The following is a 15283-nucleotide window of genomic DNA, read 5'->3' as shown; positions in this document are numbered from 1 at the left end:
GCACTGGCCTCTGGGGCTGTGTCCTGGGCTGAGTGCCTGCTGGGAGGGAGGAGCCAGGGGCCTTCGAGGACCACACTCCTGCCCTTGAGGCTCCCAGTTCCAGACACATACTTAACCCCAGCCTTGCTTCCACCTCCCCAACAGCCTCTCCCAGCACCCTTTCAGTGACCCCCCTCACTGCAGGCAGCCTGCCTTTCTTTTGGGGGCCCCTCATGGTTCTTATGAGGTTTGCCTGAACACCCTCTCAGCTGGGCCTCAAGTCTCCCCTGAAGTCCGACCTACACTTGTGTCCCTACTGTATGTGCCAGTTCTGTCCTGCTCTCATCCACCCTTGCTGGGCAAGAAAAGGGGAGGTCTTGGAGCAGGAGCTGCTTCTGTAGGAAGAACATGTCTGGTTCTCACCTGTAGGACAGCTTCAAGGGGTGGAGGGTCCTGGCATCTGGCTGAGACCTCGACCTTGGAAAAAGGTTCTGGGCCCTATGGGCACAGCACTGCATGTCAGGATAATTAGGGGGAGGAGTCAGTGATAAAAGGTAGCCTCTGCCTTCTGGATAATAGGACAACAGGCAGCATGGATGGACTTCATTGCCCCCAGCTCTGGCTATCCCCGAAGCCTCAGACCCTGGAGGAGTTTAACAGAAGTGCTGTCCCCACTTCTCTCTTCAGCCTGTGGATCCCCAGGGGAGACTATGGGGCCAGGCATGTTGGAAGGGGCTTGGTGGCAGTGGAGACTGTAGATGTACTTTCTGGGCCTCCCAGAATTATCCAGGACTGACAAAAAATAAAACAGTGGGCCTTCATTCTTGGGAGCATCTCTCTGCCTTGGTGTCCCCCCCTCTAATGAACAGATAATGCACATACAAAGAGTCACCTCCTCCTCAGGATAGTGGCCCTGACCTGTGGAGGGGTGTTGGGGGGGCATGTCCACAGTCACAGAAGCCAGTTGAGGGAGACAAGTGAGAAGTCAGGCTAGTTAAGGGGAGCAGAGTGGGGAGGGCAAGGGTAGTTATGAAGGTGGAAGCTATAGGTGGACCGTGAAGAGAGGGAGGAGAGAAGCCCAGGGTGACCTCTGGGCCTGGTGGGATGATAGGAGGAAATGGCTCTTCAAGGTGAGTAGATTGGAGGGGACTATGTCAGGCCAGAATGAGGAGGTGTAGGTAGGGGGATCTGGCCTGAGACAGGACAGACGGGGGCATAGGCAAGAGGGGATGAATTCCTGAAAAATGAGCTGTCACTGTGGGTGGGTGGTCCCAACCTCTGCACCTCCCGGCAGGCGCAGCTGGATGGCAGCTGTCTGGGACTGGTTAAGAACATAGTGGGGGATGCAGGGCACTGGGATGGACACGTATGCGTAAGCATGACACAGATTCTCTCCTGGCTTCCCCCTCCAAAGGGGGCTAAGGCATTACTTGGGTGCAGCCCAGTGGTGCTTTGCTTTCCCTGGGTTGAGCTCCGAGCCTTATTTGCTGGGGGCTGCTCTGCTTGTCAAGGGGATCTGGGTGCGGCACAGGAGACAGGCCCAAGGCACAGAGGGATGGCTGAATCACCGGGTGGCCGGCGGGACTCATGGCCCCAGGGTTTGTCTAGGCACCCCACAGGGTGCGGGGTTGAGTCATTTCCAGCTGCAGCCCCCCCCCCACCTGCTGCCTCTTCAGTCCCCAGGAACTTATGGGAATTCTAGCCTCCAGCAGTCACTTTACCAGTCACTCTGTTTGATCTAAAGCAGCCAAGACCTCTGGCCCCAGATGGGGTTGGAAGGGGATCCCTCAGCATCTGTCCCTAGAGAACCTTCTGGGGGATTCCTAGAAGCCATAGGAGGTGGGGGGCTTTACTCTTAAGGGGAGTCGGATCATCTGTCCAGGGGAGGGGTGGTGGGGGCGGCGACCTCTGGGACGGTGGGTGGAGGCGGGCCCCTGGGTCCCCGCCTGCCGCTCCGCCCCCCGGGATTAGGGACTTTTCTCTGCCGTGGCTGCGGGACGCGGCGGCCGGCGGCGGAAGCCGGGGACACGACCGGCAGGCAAGGCTGGGGCTGGGGGCCGGGGCGCCGGGCTCGGAACCCCACGGCGCGGGCCCGAGGCACGGAGGCGGGAGTCCTGGCTGACCGTCCCCCGCCCAGGATGAGGCTGCGGCTCCTGGTGGCCGCGCTCTGCGCCGGGATCCTGGCGGGGGCTCCCCGCGTGCGGGCCCAGCCCCGGGAGAGAGGTGGGGACGACGCGCAGCGACGCGGCCGGGGCACTGCGCCGTCACCGGGGTCGCATCTGCCTTCATCCCGGACCGCCCCCGCGCCCCCCGCCCCCCGCCCCCCCGACCCCCCGACCCCGCGCGCAGCCTCCCGTCCCTCTGGACGCCCCAAGCCCTCCAGCACCCGCGCCCGCGCCGCGTCTCCCAAGCCGCACACGCGCCTTTCCAGACCCAAACTCTGCCTCCCCAGATGCGCGCCGGGCGCCTGCCCTGGGTCCCTCCGCGCTGACCTGGAGGCCAACCTCAGTCCCACCCCCACCCCCACCCCCACCCCCACGCGGGCGGCTCTCCCTCCCACCCATCCTCCACGGGGGTCGCCCGGGGCCGCTGCGGCTCCCCGCAGGCCCGGGACCCGAGCGCGCGGAGCTCAGGGCTGCGGGCGGGCGGGCGGGCGGGGCGGGGGTCGGGGAGCGCCGCGGACCCGCCTGATGGCTCCGCTCCGCCGCAGTGACCTGCACGCGCCTCTACGCCGCGGACATCGTCTTCCTGCTCGACGGCTCCTCGTCCATAGGCCGCAGCAACTTCCGCGAAGTGCGGGGCTTCCTCGAGGGCCTGGCGCTGCCCTTCTCGGGAGCGGCGGGCGCGCAGGGCGTGCGCTTCGCCGCCGTGCAGTACAGCGACGACCCACGGTGAGTGGCGGCCAGGGAGCGGGAGCGCAGGGGTCCCGCCAGGAGTGAAGATCCCCCAAGCCCCTCGGCCAGACTGCAGAATCCAGAGCCCCGCGGCCAGGACCTCCTCTGGAGAGAGCAGGGATCTCCCAGGCAGAGCCCTGGCACCCCAGACACCTCCAGATTGGTGCCCTGCCAAAGCCAGGGTCTGTGTATGGAGAGCCCAGGAGGGGCCCAGGGGCTCCAGATGCCCCATGCCTGCTGAACTCCCCATGTTCTAGCCCCCTCGTGCCTTCAGCCGCTCCAGTCACGAGAGGGCCTGCCTATCTGGCCACCATCCACCTCCCTACAACTGGGCCCTTCCTCCTGTAATTACTTAATTAACCAGACATCCTGCGCCCTGAGGCTGGGAGCGCCAAGGGCTGCAGGCCTGCCCTGGGCCAGCCACAGGCAGGACACCGGGGCACCTGAAGAGTTTGTTAACTTGGGGGCTTCAGAGGTGGGGGGCAGGAATCACAGGACCAAGAGGACTCTCAAGGGGACCTGATACAACCTTCTCACCAGAGGTCTCCTAGAGAGCAGGGCCGGAAAAAGACCTGGCCCCTAGCCTGCTGCCATCCCCCCCACCCCCCCAATCCCCACAGGACAGAGTTTGGCCTGGATGCACTTGGCTCGGGGGGTGACGTGATCCGTGCCATCCGTGAGCTCAGCTACAAGGGGGGCAACACACGCACAGGGGCTGCAATTCTCCATGTGGCAGACCATGTCTTCCTGCCCCAGCTGGCCCGACCTGGCGTCCCCAAGGTGATCTCTCTCCCTACCATGCCTCCCAGGGTGGCCCCAGTCTGAGTGTCTGAGGCAGCCCTGACTTGACCCCTTCACCTGCGCAGGTCTGCATCCTCATAACGGACGGGAAGTCCCAGGACCTGGTGGACGCGGCTGCCCAGAGGCTGAAGGGGCAGGGGGTCAAGCTGTTTGCTGTGGGTGAGCATCCAGCTGGGGTGGTGGGTTGCGAGGGCAGGGACCGGCCAGAGGGCGTGTGGGCAGCTGAGCCCTGACTGGACTCACCTCAGGGATCAAGAATGCTGACCCCGAGGAGCTGAAGCGAGTTGCCTCACAGCCGACCAGCGACTTCTTCTTCTTCGTGAATGACTTCAGCATCTTGAGGACGCTGCTGCCCCTCGTTTCCCGGAGAGTGTGCACGACCGCCGGTGGTGTGCCTGTGACCCTGCCCCGTGAGTCTCTGCCCACCTCGTGTGCCCTGGCCTGAGCCTCCAACCCCACCCCCAGCACTGGGGTGCTGTCCTCTGATCCTTCCCTGGAGGTGGTGACCCTGCCCCTCTCCCCATGCTCCTGACCCTTGACCCCAACGCCTCACAAGTCCTGACCCCTGATCCTGCTGCCTGATGCCTCTTTCCTCAGCCGATGTCTCGACCTCTGGTCCACGAGACCTGGTGCTGTCTGAGCCAGGCAGCCAGTCCTTGAGAGTGCAGTGGACAGCGGCCAGTGGCCCTGTGACAGGCTATAAGGTCCAGTACACTCCCCTGACAGGGCTGGGACAGCCACTGCCGAGTGAGCGGCGGGAGGTAAAGATGTCAACAGTGGCGGGTGGAGGGCTGGGGACTTGGCTGGACAAAATGAAGTGACCTCTGACCCTGGGCAGGTGAGCGTCCCAGCTGGTGAGACCAGCATGCGGCTGCAGGGTCTCCAGCCACTGACCGAGTACCAAGTCACTGTGGTTGCCCTCTACGCCAACAGCATCGGGGAGGCTGTGAGCGGGACAGCTCGGACCAGTGAGCAGTTCTGCTAACCTCTGACCCCACTCACCCACCCACCCTCCCCAGTAACCCTCCCCACTTCTAACCCCACTAACCCCTGGTGGGACCTTCCCCCAGCTGCCCTGGAGGGGCCGGAGCTGACCATCCAGAACACCACAGCCCACAGCCTCCTGGTGGCCTGGCGGAGTGTGCCAGGTGCCACTGGCTACCGCGTGACATGGCGGGTCCTCAGTGGTGAGTGAGAGGTGTGGGTTGAAGCCTCTGCACCTTACACAGGATTGTAGAGTCCTGAGTCTGCAAGACCCGCTGACCCCTCTGTGTGCCCCGTACAGGTGGGGCCGTGCAACAGCAGGACCTGGGCCCTGGACAGGGGTCAGTGTTGCTTCGTGACCTGGAGCCGGGCACAGACTACGAGGTGACCGTGAGTGCCCTGCTTGGCCGTAACGTGGGGTCTGCCACCGCCCTGACTGCTCGCACTGGTGAGACGGCTGGGTGCTTTCTTCAGGCTGGGTGGGCAGGCAGACAGTGCAGGGAGGCCGCTGACATCCCATGTACCCTGGGCAGGCACTTCTGTTGAGCAGACTCTGCGCCCTGCCATCCTGGGCCCCACATCCATTCTCCTTTCCTGGAATGTGGTGCCCGAGGCCCGTGGCTACCGACTGGAGTGGCGGCGCGAGAGTGGTCAGTGCCGGGGAAGGGTGGGCAGGCAGGGGTGGGGCTTGGCTTCAGCCGGCCTGACCCTGTCACCTTGCAGGCTTCGAGGTGCCACAGAGGGTGGTGCTGCCCTCTGATGTGACCCGCTATCAGTTGGATGGGTTGCAGCCAGGCACTGAGTATCGCTTCACACTCTACACTCTGCTGGAGGGCCGAGAGGTGGCCACACCTGCAACTGTGGTCCCCACTGGTGAGGCTCAGTGGGCCCAGCCAGGTGAGAGGGAAAGGTACAGGGGCTCCAGGCTGCCTCTCATGCTGTGCTCTCCAACAGGGCCAGAGCAGCCCGTGGGCCCGGTGACAGATCTGCAGGCGACGGAGCTGCCCGGGCAGCGGGTGCGAGTGTCCTGGAGCCCAGTTCCCGGTGCCACTGACTATCGCATCACTGTACGCGGCACCCAGGGTGAGGTGGACAGAGCCAGCGCCCCCACTCCTGACACACACATACCAAAGTTCTAGCCCTCTGGATCTGATTGCACCCTCCCCCCATCTCCCACTCCTGGGTCTCCACAGCCTCCCCCTGTCTCCTTGCCATCCACCTCCAAAGATAGCAGAGTCCAGGGGCTCTCTCTGCTCTTCCACCCAGATCTGTCTCCACTTCCTGCCCCACATCCCTGTCTGTGGCCTTCACCCTTCGCCACGACTGCGAGCTCGATCCCTGCCCTTCTATTACTCTAGCTGTGACCACTATCCACGCTGACCCCTCATCCCATACCCCTTCCAGTGCTGACCCTATCATCCCACGTCACTATTGATGGCCACTCAGCTCACATCCCTGTCATCACTATTGATGGCCACTCAGCTCACATCACCGTCATCACTATTGATGGCCACTCAGCTCACATCACCGTCATCACTATTGATGGCCACTCAGCTCACATCACCGTCATCACTATTGATGGCCACTCAGCTCACATCACTGTCATCACTATCGATGACCACTCAGCTCACTTCACTGACTTCTATCATCTCACATCCCATGTCCCTGTCCGCTGGCCCCTGTCGTCCTAAATCCCCATTCGTCACTGCCCTTGTTATCCCATGTCACTGTCCATCACTGGCTCCTTGTTTCACATGCTCTTATCTCTCACCCTCTTCATCTCATTGCCCATCCCTCACGGTATCTCCGTCCACCGCTGGCCACCGTCATCCCACACCCCTGTGCCTCACAGACTCCTGTCTGCTTCCCCTGACCCCTCCTTTAGGGGTTGAGCGGACCCTGGTGCTTCCTGCGAGTCAGACAGCCTTTGACTTGGATGACGTCCGGGCTGGGCTGACCTACACCGTGCGGGTGTCTGCTCGAGTGGGCACCCGAGAGGGCGGTGCCAGCATCCTCACTGTCCGCCAGGGTGAGCACTGCAGGAGGGTTGTGGGGGCCAGCTGCCTGACTTACTGGGCCCTAGTCTTGACCCCTGACCTCTGTTTTTAACCCCCAGAGCCAGGAACCGCACTTGCCATCCCAGCGCTGCGGGTCTTGGCGTCAGATTTAACTAGAGTGAGAGTGGCCTGGGGACCTGTTCCTGGAGCCAGTGGATATCGGATTAGCTGGAGGATCGACAGTGGTCAGTGTAGGGTGTGTGGGAGGGTTGCTGAGGGGGACGATCAGGGTGTGGGAGACGGGGGCAGGCAGGATCCCTGCCAACACGTCTCTCTGACCCTAGGTCCGGAGTCCAGCCAGACATTGTCTGCAGAATCTACTGTCACAGATATCACAGGGTTGCAGCCTGGGACCTCCTACCAGGTGGCTGTGTCCGCACTGCGAGGGAGAGAGGAGGGCCCCCCTGCGGTCATCATCGCTCGAACTGGTCAGACCCCCAGGCCTCCCTTCTCAGACCTTTGCTTCTCCTCGTTTCTCCGGTCTCCCCCTTCCGATTCCCACTGCCTCCGCCCTCGGAGCCTCTGCTTCCCTTCATTCTCCCTCCCCTCCTCCTAATCCCCAGCCCTGTTACCTTCTCTTCCAGACCCTCTTGTCTCCCAGATTCCGTCACCTGCCACGTCAGATTCCCACTGTCCCCTCTGTGAGAAGCCCCACTTCACCCCTCATCTGATCCATTCGCTCACCTTCCCTGACACTGGCCTTCTATCAGGCTTCAGTAGCCTTCCCCTAAGAGATAGCTCCCGATACCTCCCCCAACAGACTCCCCATTGCCTCTCCCCTCAGACCCGCTGGGCGCAGTGAAGAAAATCCATGTGACTCAAGTCAGCAGCTCTTCGGTCACCATTGCCTGGCACAGGGTTCCTGGTGCCACTGGATACAGGGTCTCCTGGCACTCAGGCCTCGGTGGGGATCAGGGGTTTTGGAGGGAACCAGAGGTTCTGGAGGGTTGTGAGGGGCAGGTCTGGGTGGAATAGAGGCTGGGTTTTTGGGGGATCCAGGAAAGGCATGGGGGCCAGAGCCTGGCTAGCCCTGGAGCTGCCTCCATCCTCACTTCCAGGCCCAGAGAAATCCCAGCTGGTTTCTGGGGAAGCCACGGTGGCTGAACTGGATGGGCTGGAGCCAGATACTGAGTACACAGTGCGCATATGGGCCCATGTGGCCGGTGTAGATGGGACCCCCACTTCTGTGGTTGTGAAAACCGGTGAGTGGACCCTGGCCAGCTGCCAATCACATCTCACTGGCTTCCCCACCCTGCTGCGTATTCCTGGCTGCTCCCCCTGTCCACTCCACCACTGCTCAGTGACTTCTCTCCCCACACTCACCTGCCCCACACAGATGCCCACCCACAGTGACCTCCTGGCTGCTCCACACTGTCCACCCCTAGGCACTGACCTCCTCCCTCTCACGGGTTATTTATACTGACCTGTCCGCACTAACCTCACTGACCTTCGGACCTCTCTGCATTGGCCACCCTGCACTGCCACCTTGTTTTCTGCCAGCCTTTCAGTGGTCTCAGACCCCTTCTACTTCCTTTGCCCCCAGACCCTGAGCCCGTGGGTAGTGTGTCAAAACTGCAGATCCTCAATGCTTCCAGTGATGTCCTGCGGATCACCTGGGTGGGGGTCCCTGGAGCCACAGCCTACAGACTGACCTGGGGCCGGAGTGAAGGTATGGTTCCCTGACCCTGCCCTTGTCCTCTGGCTGCGATTGCCCCCTCTGGTTAGCCACCTCCACCCCTGACGGTTGCCTGTGCTCGCCTGGACAGGTGGCCCCACGAGACAGCAGATACTCCCGGGAAACACGGACTCAGCAGAAATACGGGGCCTCGAAGGCGGTGTCAGCTACTCTGTGCGAGTCACTGCACTGGTCGGGGACCGTGAGGGCGCACCTGTCTCCATCGTCGTCACAACGCGTAGGCCAAACTTGGGTTGGGGCGAACCTTGGATGGGTGGCCTGGACGGTCGGGATGGTAATAGGGACCAGAAATTGGCAGTGAGCCTGTGGGGGCGGGATGAAGCCTGGGATAGGCAGAGGGGGTGGTTGGTTTGGGACTGGCTCAGGGACCCGTGGGGCAGAACCTCCCTGGTTCCCGCGCTTTCTCTCCAGCGCCCGAGGTTCCACCAGCCCTGGAGACCCTGCGCGTCGTGCAGAGAGGGGAGCACTCGCTGAGCCTGCGCTGGCAGCCCGTGCCCGGAGCACACGGCTTCCGTCTGCGTTGGCGACCCGAGGGTGAGAAGTGCCCCCGGTAGGGAGTTAGGGGCCACCGGGGGTGGGGCTGTGGGCAGGCAGATTTGGCAAAATGGGCAAGGTCCGTGATCGTGGGCAGGGTCTGTCAATGGGGGTCTGTGGCATCCGTGACCATCGGGGATCAACCAGGTGGGTGAGATCAATGAGGTCAGTAGAGTCTGTAGAATGGGCAGGGCCAGCGAGAATGGGGAAGATCAATCAGGAGGGTGGACCTGGTCACCAGGGTCAGTCAATGAGACTGGCGAGGTCATTGTCAGTAAGGTAGCTGAGGGTCAGTGAGGTGGGCAGGTCCATTAATACTGGGCTGTGACATCCTCCCACGTGCTTCCTGTCCCCACCCTCATGGACGCCCCAGGTGGCCAGGAACAATCTCGGGTCCTGGGGCATGAGCTCAGCAGCTATGAACTGGACGGGCTGGAGCCAGCGACCCCATACCGCGTGTGGCTGAGTGTCTTGTGGCCTTCTGGAGAAGGGCCCCCCACGGAAGTGACTGCATACACTGGTGAGCCCAGTATGCTCTTCCCCCCACTGATGATCCATCCTGATTTTCTGTACCCCATGACCTTGAGTGACTTTTCCTGTAGTCCTCCCACCACTTCTGACACTGGGGTGACCCCAGCATGACTTCCCATGACACTTTCTTCACTAAAATGAACCTGCCCCAGGATCTCCTTAGATCTCTCCCCTCTGCAACCTCAGGATACAGATTCTGATCCCTGGTCCTTGATTCTTCCTTTAGAGTCACCTCGTGTCCCAAGCACTAAACTGCGTGTGGTAGAAACTTCAGTTGACTCAGTGACTCTGGCCTGGAACCCAGTGCCTGGAGCATCCAGCTACATCCTATCCTGGAGGCCACTTGAAGGCCCTGGCCAAGGTGAAGGGGCAGCCAGGGCTGGGGTGGTCTTGCAGTGGGCTCCATGGAGGGCCTCCTGTTGAACTGAGTGCTGTCCTCTACAGAGACACTTGGGGCCTCACAGACACTTCCTGGGATCGCGAGCTCCCAGCAAGTGACAGGGTTAGAGCCTGGCATCTCCTACATCTTCTCCCTGACACCTGTCCGGGAGGGTGTACAGGGTCCTAAAGCCTCCATCACACAGAGCCCAGGTATGGTGGGCACAGTGGGAGGGGCCTAAGGGGGTAGCTAGATGTGCCAACCTCTTTAGTAACTTGGCTCCCTTCCTACAGTGTGTCCCCGTGGCCTGCTGGACGTGGTGTTCCTGCTGCACACCACTCGGGACAATGAGCATCGTTCAGAGGCTGTGAAGAGAGCCCTGGGACGTCTGGTGTCTGCACTTGGGCCTCTTGGGCCACAGGCGGTCCAGGTTTGGCTCCAGAGGCAGCCAAACCCCTACGGGTCCTGGCTGTCCCCCACCCTGTGCTCCACACCAGCTACCATTTCCCCACCTACCATACGTCCAGGGTTCCTCCCAGCCCTTCCCAGGGTCCAGAGCTCCTCACCTGCTGCTTGGTTTCCTCTCCTACCATCACTGCTGACTCCTAATAGTGCAGGTTCAGTCTGCCCCTCAGGCTCTGCGTCCCCCATCCCTGCTTTGCCATCCTCTCCAGGCTCTGTGTCCCCCCACCCCAGGTTGGCCTCCTGTCCTACAGTCACCGGCCCTCCCCACTGTTCCCGTTGAACAGCTCCCATGACCCTGGCATCATCCTGCAGAAGATCCGCAGCATCCCCTATGTGGACCCAAGTGGGAACAACCTGGGTAAGGACTGCAGTGGACATGGGTTCTTGGGGCTTCCCCATTGGGAGCTCAGTGACCCTGGGTTCTGACATGTCCTTTCTCCCAGGCACAGCCGTAGTCACAGCCCACAGATACCTGTTGGGACCAGATGCTCCTGGACGCCGTGAGCAAGTGCCAGGGGTGATGGTTCTGCTAGTGGATGAGCCCTTGAGAGGTGACATCTTCAACCCTATCCGTGAGGCCCAGGCTGCTGGTGAGGTGCAGGGCTGCTGGGAATGGGGCCTGGCATAGGGCTAGCCCCAGCAGGATTGTCATGCCGGCTCCTGAACCCCTCCTTAGGGCTCACAGTGATGATTTTGGGCCTGGCGGGAGCTGACCCAGAACAGCTGCGCCGTTTGGTGCCAGGCGTGGACCCTGTCCAGACCTTCTTCGCTGTAGATGACGGTCCAAGCCTGGACCGGGCAGTCAGCAGCCTGGCCACAGCCCTATGCCAGGCAGCTTCGGCCACACAGGTTTGGAAGGGGCCTCTGGGGGACTAAGTCATGGAGAAGAGGGGGTCTGGGGGCTCTTGGTAGAACTGCCTGGCCTTAAGGAGACTCTGTGTCCATAGCCACAGCCACAGCCACAGCCTTGCTCGGTTCATTGTCCAAAGGTAAGCGTCCAGGGTCGAGAGGGTGGCTGAGGGCCCACCTGTTGTTAGCCACTCTGACCCTTGTCCAACATGTCTTTCCCCAGGGCCAGAAGGGGGAACCCGGAGAGATGGTGAGTGGCCCTGGTGGGAGGTAGCGAATGGTTGGGGGTCAGTGGGGCGGGGGGCGGGGCAGGAGCAGCACAGGTTTCACTGACCACCTCTTCTAGGGCCTAAAAGGACGAGACGGGCCTCCCGGCCCCCCCGGCCTCCCGGTGAGTGCCTCCCTTACCTGTCCCCAGTGCCCTGACTGCATGCAGCCTGCTCACCTGCTTACCTGCTCTCTCCTCTCAGGGCAGAATCGGGGTTCCTGGCCCCCAGGGGCCCCCCGGGAGTTCCATTGCAAAGGGTGACAGGGTGAGTGTGGAGACCACTGAGGTTCCCGTAAGACTCTCCTCGACATTTCCTGAGGGTTTTTAGAAGAGAGAAGGAAAGAGCAGAGTTAGAACCACAGGGTGTCCCTAGAAACCTAAATGAATATTATAAAGCCCACTTTTATAAAGTTATAAAGAGATTTGGGGGAGGAGTCTGAAGTAGAGAGGCCGGTGGAGTTTTGACATCCCCTGGTGAGCCTGGTGGAAGTTCTAAGCCCCAGGGGCAGAAAGATCCTCACTGCCCTGTGCCTAGGGTCAGGCTCCATCCAGCTCGGAGGGGCTGCTTCTCTGCTCCACTGCTCCACCCCAGCAACACTCGGGGGCCTGGAGGGTGAGGAGTCCAGGTGAAGAACAGCCTGGGCTCCTCAGCAAGCCAGGGGCACTGAGGGAGGGTCCCTTCTAGCCCTGACCTCTTTCCTTCCTTAGGGCTTCCCTGGAGCAGATGGGGAACCAGGCAGCCCTGGCCTTCCTGGGGCTCCTGGAACGCCTGGCCCAAAGGTGAGTGAGCCTTGCCCTTGTAGGTCACATGGTGGGACACTGCTTGAGTGGGAGGGGTGGTCTGACTGTCCTGACTCTGGCCTTCATTTACAGGGCTCCCCAGGGGGGGCCGGCCCTCGTGGAGAACCGGTAAGTTTGCTGTCCCTTCTCTGCTCTCCTAGCATCTTCCCAGAGTTTTTTCTGCAGAGTGGGGACCTGGGGGGGGATGGTCTTGGCCCTGGGGGTCACCCTGAAACTCACCTGAGATCAGGCAGCACCCTTTGCTCTGTTTTGTCCTCAGGGAGAGCGAGGACCTCGAGGCCCAAAGGGGGAGCCGGTAGGTGAAAAGGGAAGGGAGGGAGCCAGGAGGTCCCGGGAGGAGCAGGGTTGCCCCAGGTCAGACACCACAGGGCTTCAGGCCTCATAGGAATAGCTGGGGCACCTCTAGGGCTTCTCCCACCTCAAGGCTCCCATACTCAGAATCCTGCCCGCTGCTCTGTCCCTGCAGGGAGAGCCTGGACGTGTCACTGACGGGGACGGCCCAGGCCTTCCTGGGATGAAAGGAGACCCTGGACCTCCGGTAAGTTCTAGGGTATGTGGGGGCAGGTGATGTGCTGTGGGAACCGCAGGAGACAGGGCAAGGGTAGGTCCAGGGGGTTGTTCTTTATACTTTGTCTCCTCCATCAGGGCCCTCCTGGATCTCCTGGCCCAATGGGGGACCCAGGACCCCGTGGTCCCCTAGGACTTCCTGGAACAGCTGTGAAGGTGACAGCATGACCCCCATATGGTCTCATGACTCATGTGATCCAGTGACCTGGTGACTTCATTTGAATCCTACTGGTCCTTCCGAGCCCATGTGAACCCTTGACCCCCCCATGACTCCTCAGTTACTCCATGACCTTCATAATCCTATTGGGCCCCATGACCCTCATTCCTCCTGGTATCTTGGAGAGTGGAGGTGTGGTCCAGGGTCATGAGGTCATGATCTGTCTTCCAGGGCGAAAAAGGTGATCGTGGGGAGCGGGTAAGTGAGGGGCAAGGTATGCAGGGGGTGGCTTGGAGTCTGAGTCCCCTTGACTGTCCCCTGACCTGCTGTTCTCTCCCAGGGCCCCCCTGGACCAGGCGAGGGTGGCACTGCTCCAGGGGATCCCGGGCTGCCGGTAAGGCCCTGGGGGCCATGCTCAGTGGTGTGGACAGAGGGGTTGGGGGCTCTGCTGGAGCATTGGGTGGGTGCTGGGCCTTAGTGTGGAGCTCACATTTTTACTCACTTCCTCTTAGGGTCTTCCTGGAAACCCCGGGCTCCAAGGCCCACCTGGCCACCCTGGGGAGAAAGGAGAAAAGGTAGGATACCTGACCTCTGGGAACCCAGTTCTGGGGCAGGGGGCTCTAGGTGCTGGGGGTCAGGGTCTTCTACCCATCTATTTCTCCCTCAGGGTGACTGTGAGAATGGAGCCCCAGGCTTCCCAGGACAACCTGGGACCCCGGGTGAGCGGGTGAGTGTGGGGTACAGCTCCAGCCCCGACCCTCAGCCATCAACCTTCTACTCCATCCTGTGCCCAAACCTAAATCTCTGAACCCCTTCTAGGGTCTACGGGGACCTCCTGGAGACGTTGGCCCCAAAGTAAGTGCCACTTTAGGAGAGGTCTAGTGTGAGGGGTGACACACTGGGACCCCTGTAGGATTTGGGGAGGTGGGAGGATTAGGAGATAAGGGTTCTTCTCTCCAGGTCAGAGGTTGTAGTTTCAGAGGTGAGATGGTCAGAGTTTGACAATCAAGACCCCCTCCTGTCTCTCTACCTCAGGGTGACCGAGGACTGCCAGGGGCTGTGGGTGAGACTGGAGAGAAGGTAAGTGCAGCCTGGGGGCACTCAGGGCCCTGGGGGATCTGAGGCCAGACTGCGCTCTGACCCGTTCTGTTCCATCAGGGCCAACGTGGATCCCCTGGCCCAGTGGGACCCCAGGTGAGCCCATGAACCCCAATGCTGGTGCCAACTGTCCTGGGCTCTGGGGCCCCTCCTGCTTCTGCCTTCTCGCCCTTGCCCCCTGCCCCTGCCCCTTGACCACTCCTCCCATGCTCCTAATCCACCCCGATGCAAGTTCTAACCCTCAACCCCAGGGGCCTGCTTTTAGCTTTCCGACCCTGCTGAACTGACTTTGACTACCACTGCCCTGGGGTTTGTCCCCTCCTGTCGAGTTTGACCCCTGCAGACCTATATCCTGATCTTACCTGACCCATCTCCAGCCTACCGCCTCCTCTAGTCCCTGTTTGCCACAGTTGCCCTGTCCCCACCCCCTGGATCAGCATTTCTCCTCTGTGTCCCCAGGGGCTGCCAGGAGTTGCTGGTCATCCTGGAGCAGAGGGTCCTGAAGTGAGTTTGTGCTGTGGGGGGACCAGTAGTGGGGCTTTCACATGTTCCTCCTTTCCCCTGCTCATGCTTTCTCCACGCACAGGGGCCACCAGGACCCACGGGCCGCCGAGGAGAGAAGGTGGGTCATGGGATGGGACCAGTGTCCAACACCCCCCCCTCGTAGCAGAGAGGTTCCTAGGTGGGTCGCTGTCCCATCTCTGCCTCTATCTTTCTCCCCAGGGGGAGCCTGGACGCCCTGGGGACCCTGCCTTGGTGAGTGACAGGAGGGTGGGGCTCTGAGCACAGTGACGCCCCTGGAGCAGTAGTGACTGACCTGTAAGCTGGTGTCTCCATAACCCTGGGACCCTGGGCAGGCTCAGGGCTCAGACTCTCATTCTGTAACATGCCTCCCGACTCTTGGCCGTGAGCCTGTGACCCCATGGCCGCTATACAGGTGGTGAACTCTGTGTAGCCCCGCGCTGCGCCAGCAGTGACTCTGGGACCTCTGGGCAGAGACAGCTCTGTAACTTGCAGTCCTGTCTAACCCGGTCCTCAGTCAGGGCTGCAGCTCCGTGATGTCCCAGCCTGGCCCGGCCCCAGGGCAAGCTGTTTGTCCTGTTTGTTTTCAGGGACCTGATGGTGCTGGAGTCAAAGGAGAGAAGGCAAGTCTGGGGAAAGCCAGGGGAGGCTGTTACAGGGTGAGGTCAAGGTCACAGGGCTGGCCTGGAAACCCCTGGAGG

General features: G+C 61.4%; 1 protein-coding gene across 1 annotated transcript in view; it reads left to right on the top strand.

Moving 5' to 3' along the window:
* Positions 1–2031: 2031 nt before the first annotated feature.
* Positions 2032–15283, top strand: part of COL7A1 (collagen type VII alpha 1 chain) — a 30234-nt gene continuing 16982 nt past the window's right edge. Inside the window, exons 1-47 of the mRNA XM_081159198.1 lie at positions 2032–2202; positions 2690–2870; positions 3494–3653; positions 3740–3833; positions 3923–4084; positions 4272–4435; positions 4513–4642; positions 4745–4861; positions 4960–5106; positions 5192–5308; positions 5382–5531; positions 5613–5741; positions 6544–6687; positions 6775–6900; positions 7000–7143; positions 7500–7619; positions 7774–7917; positions 8259–8384; positions 8482–8628; positions 8823–8945; positions 9319–9465; positions 9703–9837; positions 9921–10067; positions 10149–10285; positions 10552–10678; positions 10764–10910; positions 10997–11169; positions 11268–11309; positions 11393–11419; positions 11516–11560; positions 11640–11702; positions 12146–12217; positions 12311–12346; positions 12498–12533; positions 12705–12776; positions 12884–12961; positions 13194–13220; positions 13303–13356; positions 13475–13537; positions 13630–13689; positions 13782–13817; positions 13998–14042; positions 14121–14156; positions 14520–14564; positions 14647–14682; positions 14784–14816; positions 15173–15205. Of these exons, the coding sequence (XP_081015324.1) occupies positions 2118–2202; positions 2690–2870; positions 3494–3653; positions 3740–3833; positions 3923–4084; positions 4272–4435; positions 4513–4642; positions 4745–4861; positions 4960–5106; positions 5192–5308; positions 5382–5531; positions 5613–5741; positions 6544–6687; positions 6775–6900; positions 7000–7143; positions 7500–7619; positions 7774–7917; positions 8259–8384; positions 8482–8628; positions 8823–8945; positions 9319–9465; positions 9703–9837; positions 9921–10067; positions 10149–10285; positions 10552–10678; positions 10764–10910; positions 10997–11169; positions 11268–11309; positions 11393–11419; positions 11516–11560; positions 11640–11702; positions 12146–12217; positions 12311–12346; positions 12498–12533; positions 12705–12776; positions 12884–12961; positions 13194–13220; positions 13303–13356; positions 13475–13537; positions 13630–13689; positions 13782–13817; positions 13998–14042; positions 14121–14156; positions 14520–14564; positions 14647–14682; positions 14784–14816; positions 15173–15205 (4662 nt within the window). The 5' untranslated portion in view covers positions 2032–2117. The remainder of the gene's footprint in view (positions 2203–2689; positions 2871–3493; positions 3654–3739; positions 3834–3922; positions 4085–4271; positions 4436–4512; positions 4643–4744; positions 4862–4959; positions 5107–5191; positions 5309–5381; positions 5532–5612; positions 5742–6543; positions 6688–6774; positions 6901–6999; positions 7144–7499; positions 7620–7773; positions 7918–8258; positions 8385–8481; positions 8629–8822; positions 8946–9318; positions 9466–9702; positions 9838–9920; positions 10068–10148; positions 10286–10551; positions 10679–10763; positions 10911–10996; positions 11170–11267; positions 11310–11392; positions 11420–11515; positions 11561–11639; positions 11703–12145; positions 12218–12310; positions 12347–12497; positions 12534–12704; positions 12777–12883; positions 12962–13193; positions 13221–13302; positions 13357–13474; positions 13538–13629; positions 13690–13781; positions 13818–13997; positions 14043–14120; positions 14157–14519; positions 14565–14646; positions 14683–14783; positions 14817–15172; positions 15206–15283) is intronic.

The sequence above is a fragment of the Miniopterus schreibersii genome (assembly GCF_964146895.1).
Source record: "Miniopterus schreibersii genome assembly, chromosome: 15".
Lineage (NCBI taxonomy): Eukaryota > Metazoa > Chordata > Mammalia > Chiroptera > Miniopteridae > Miniopterus > Miniopterus schreibersii.
Note: the sequence above shows the minus strand (reverse complement) of the source record. Positions and strands in the feature narration are given on the sequence as shown.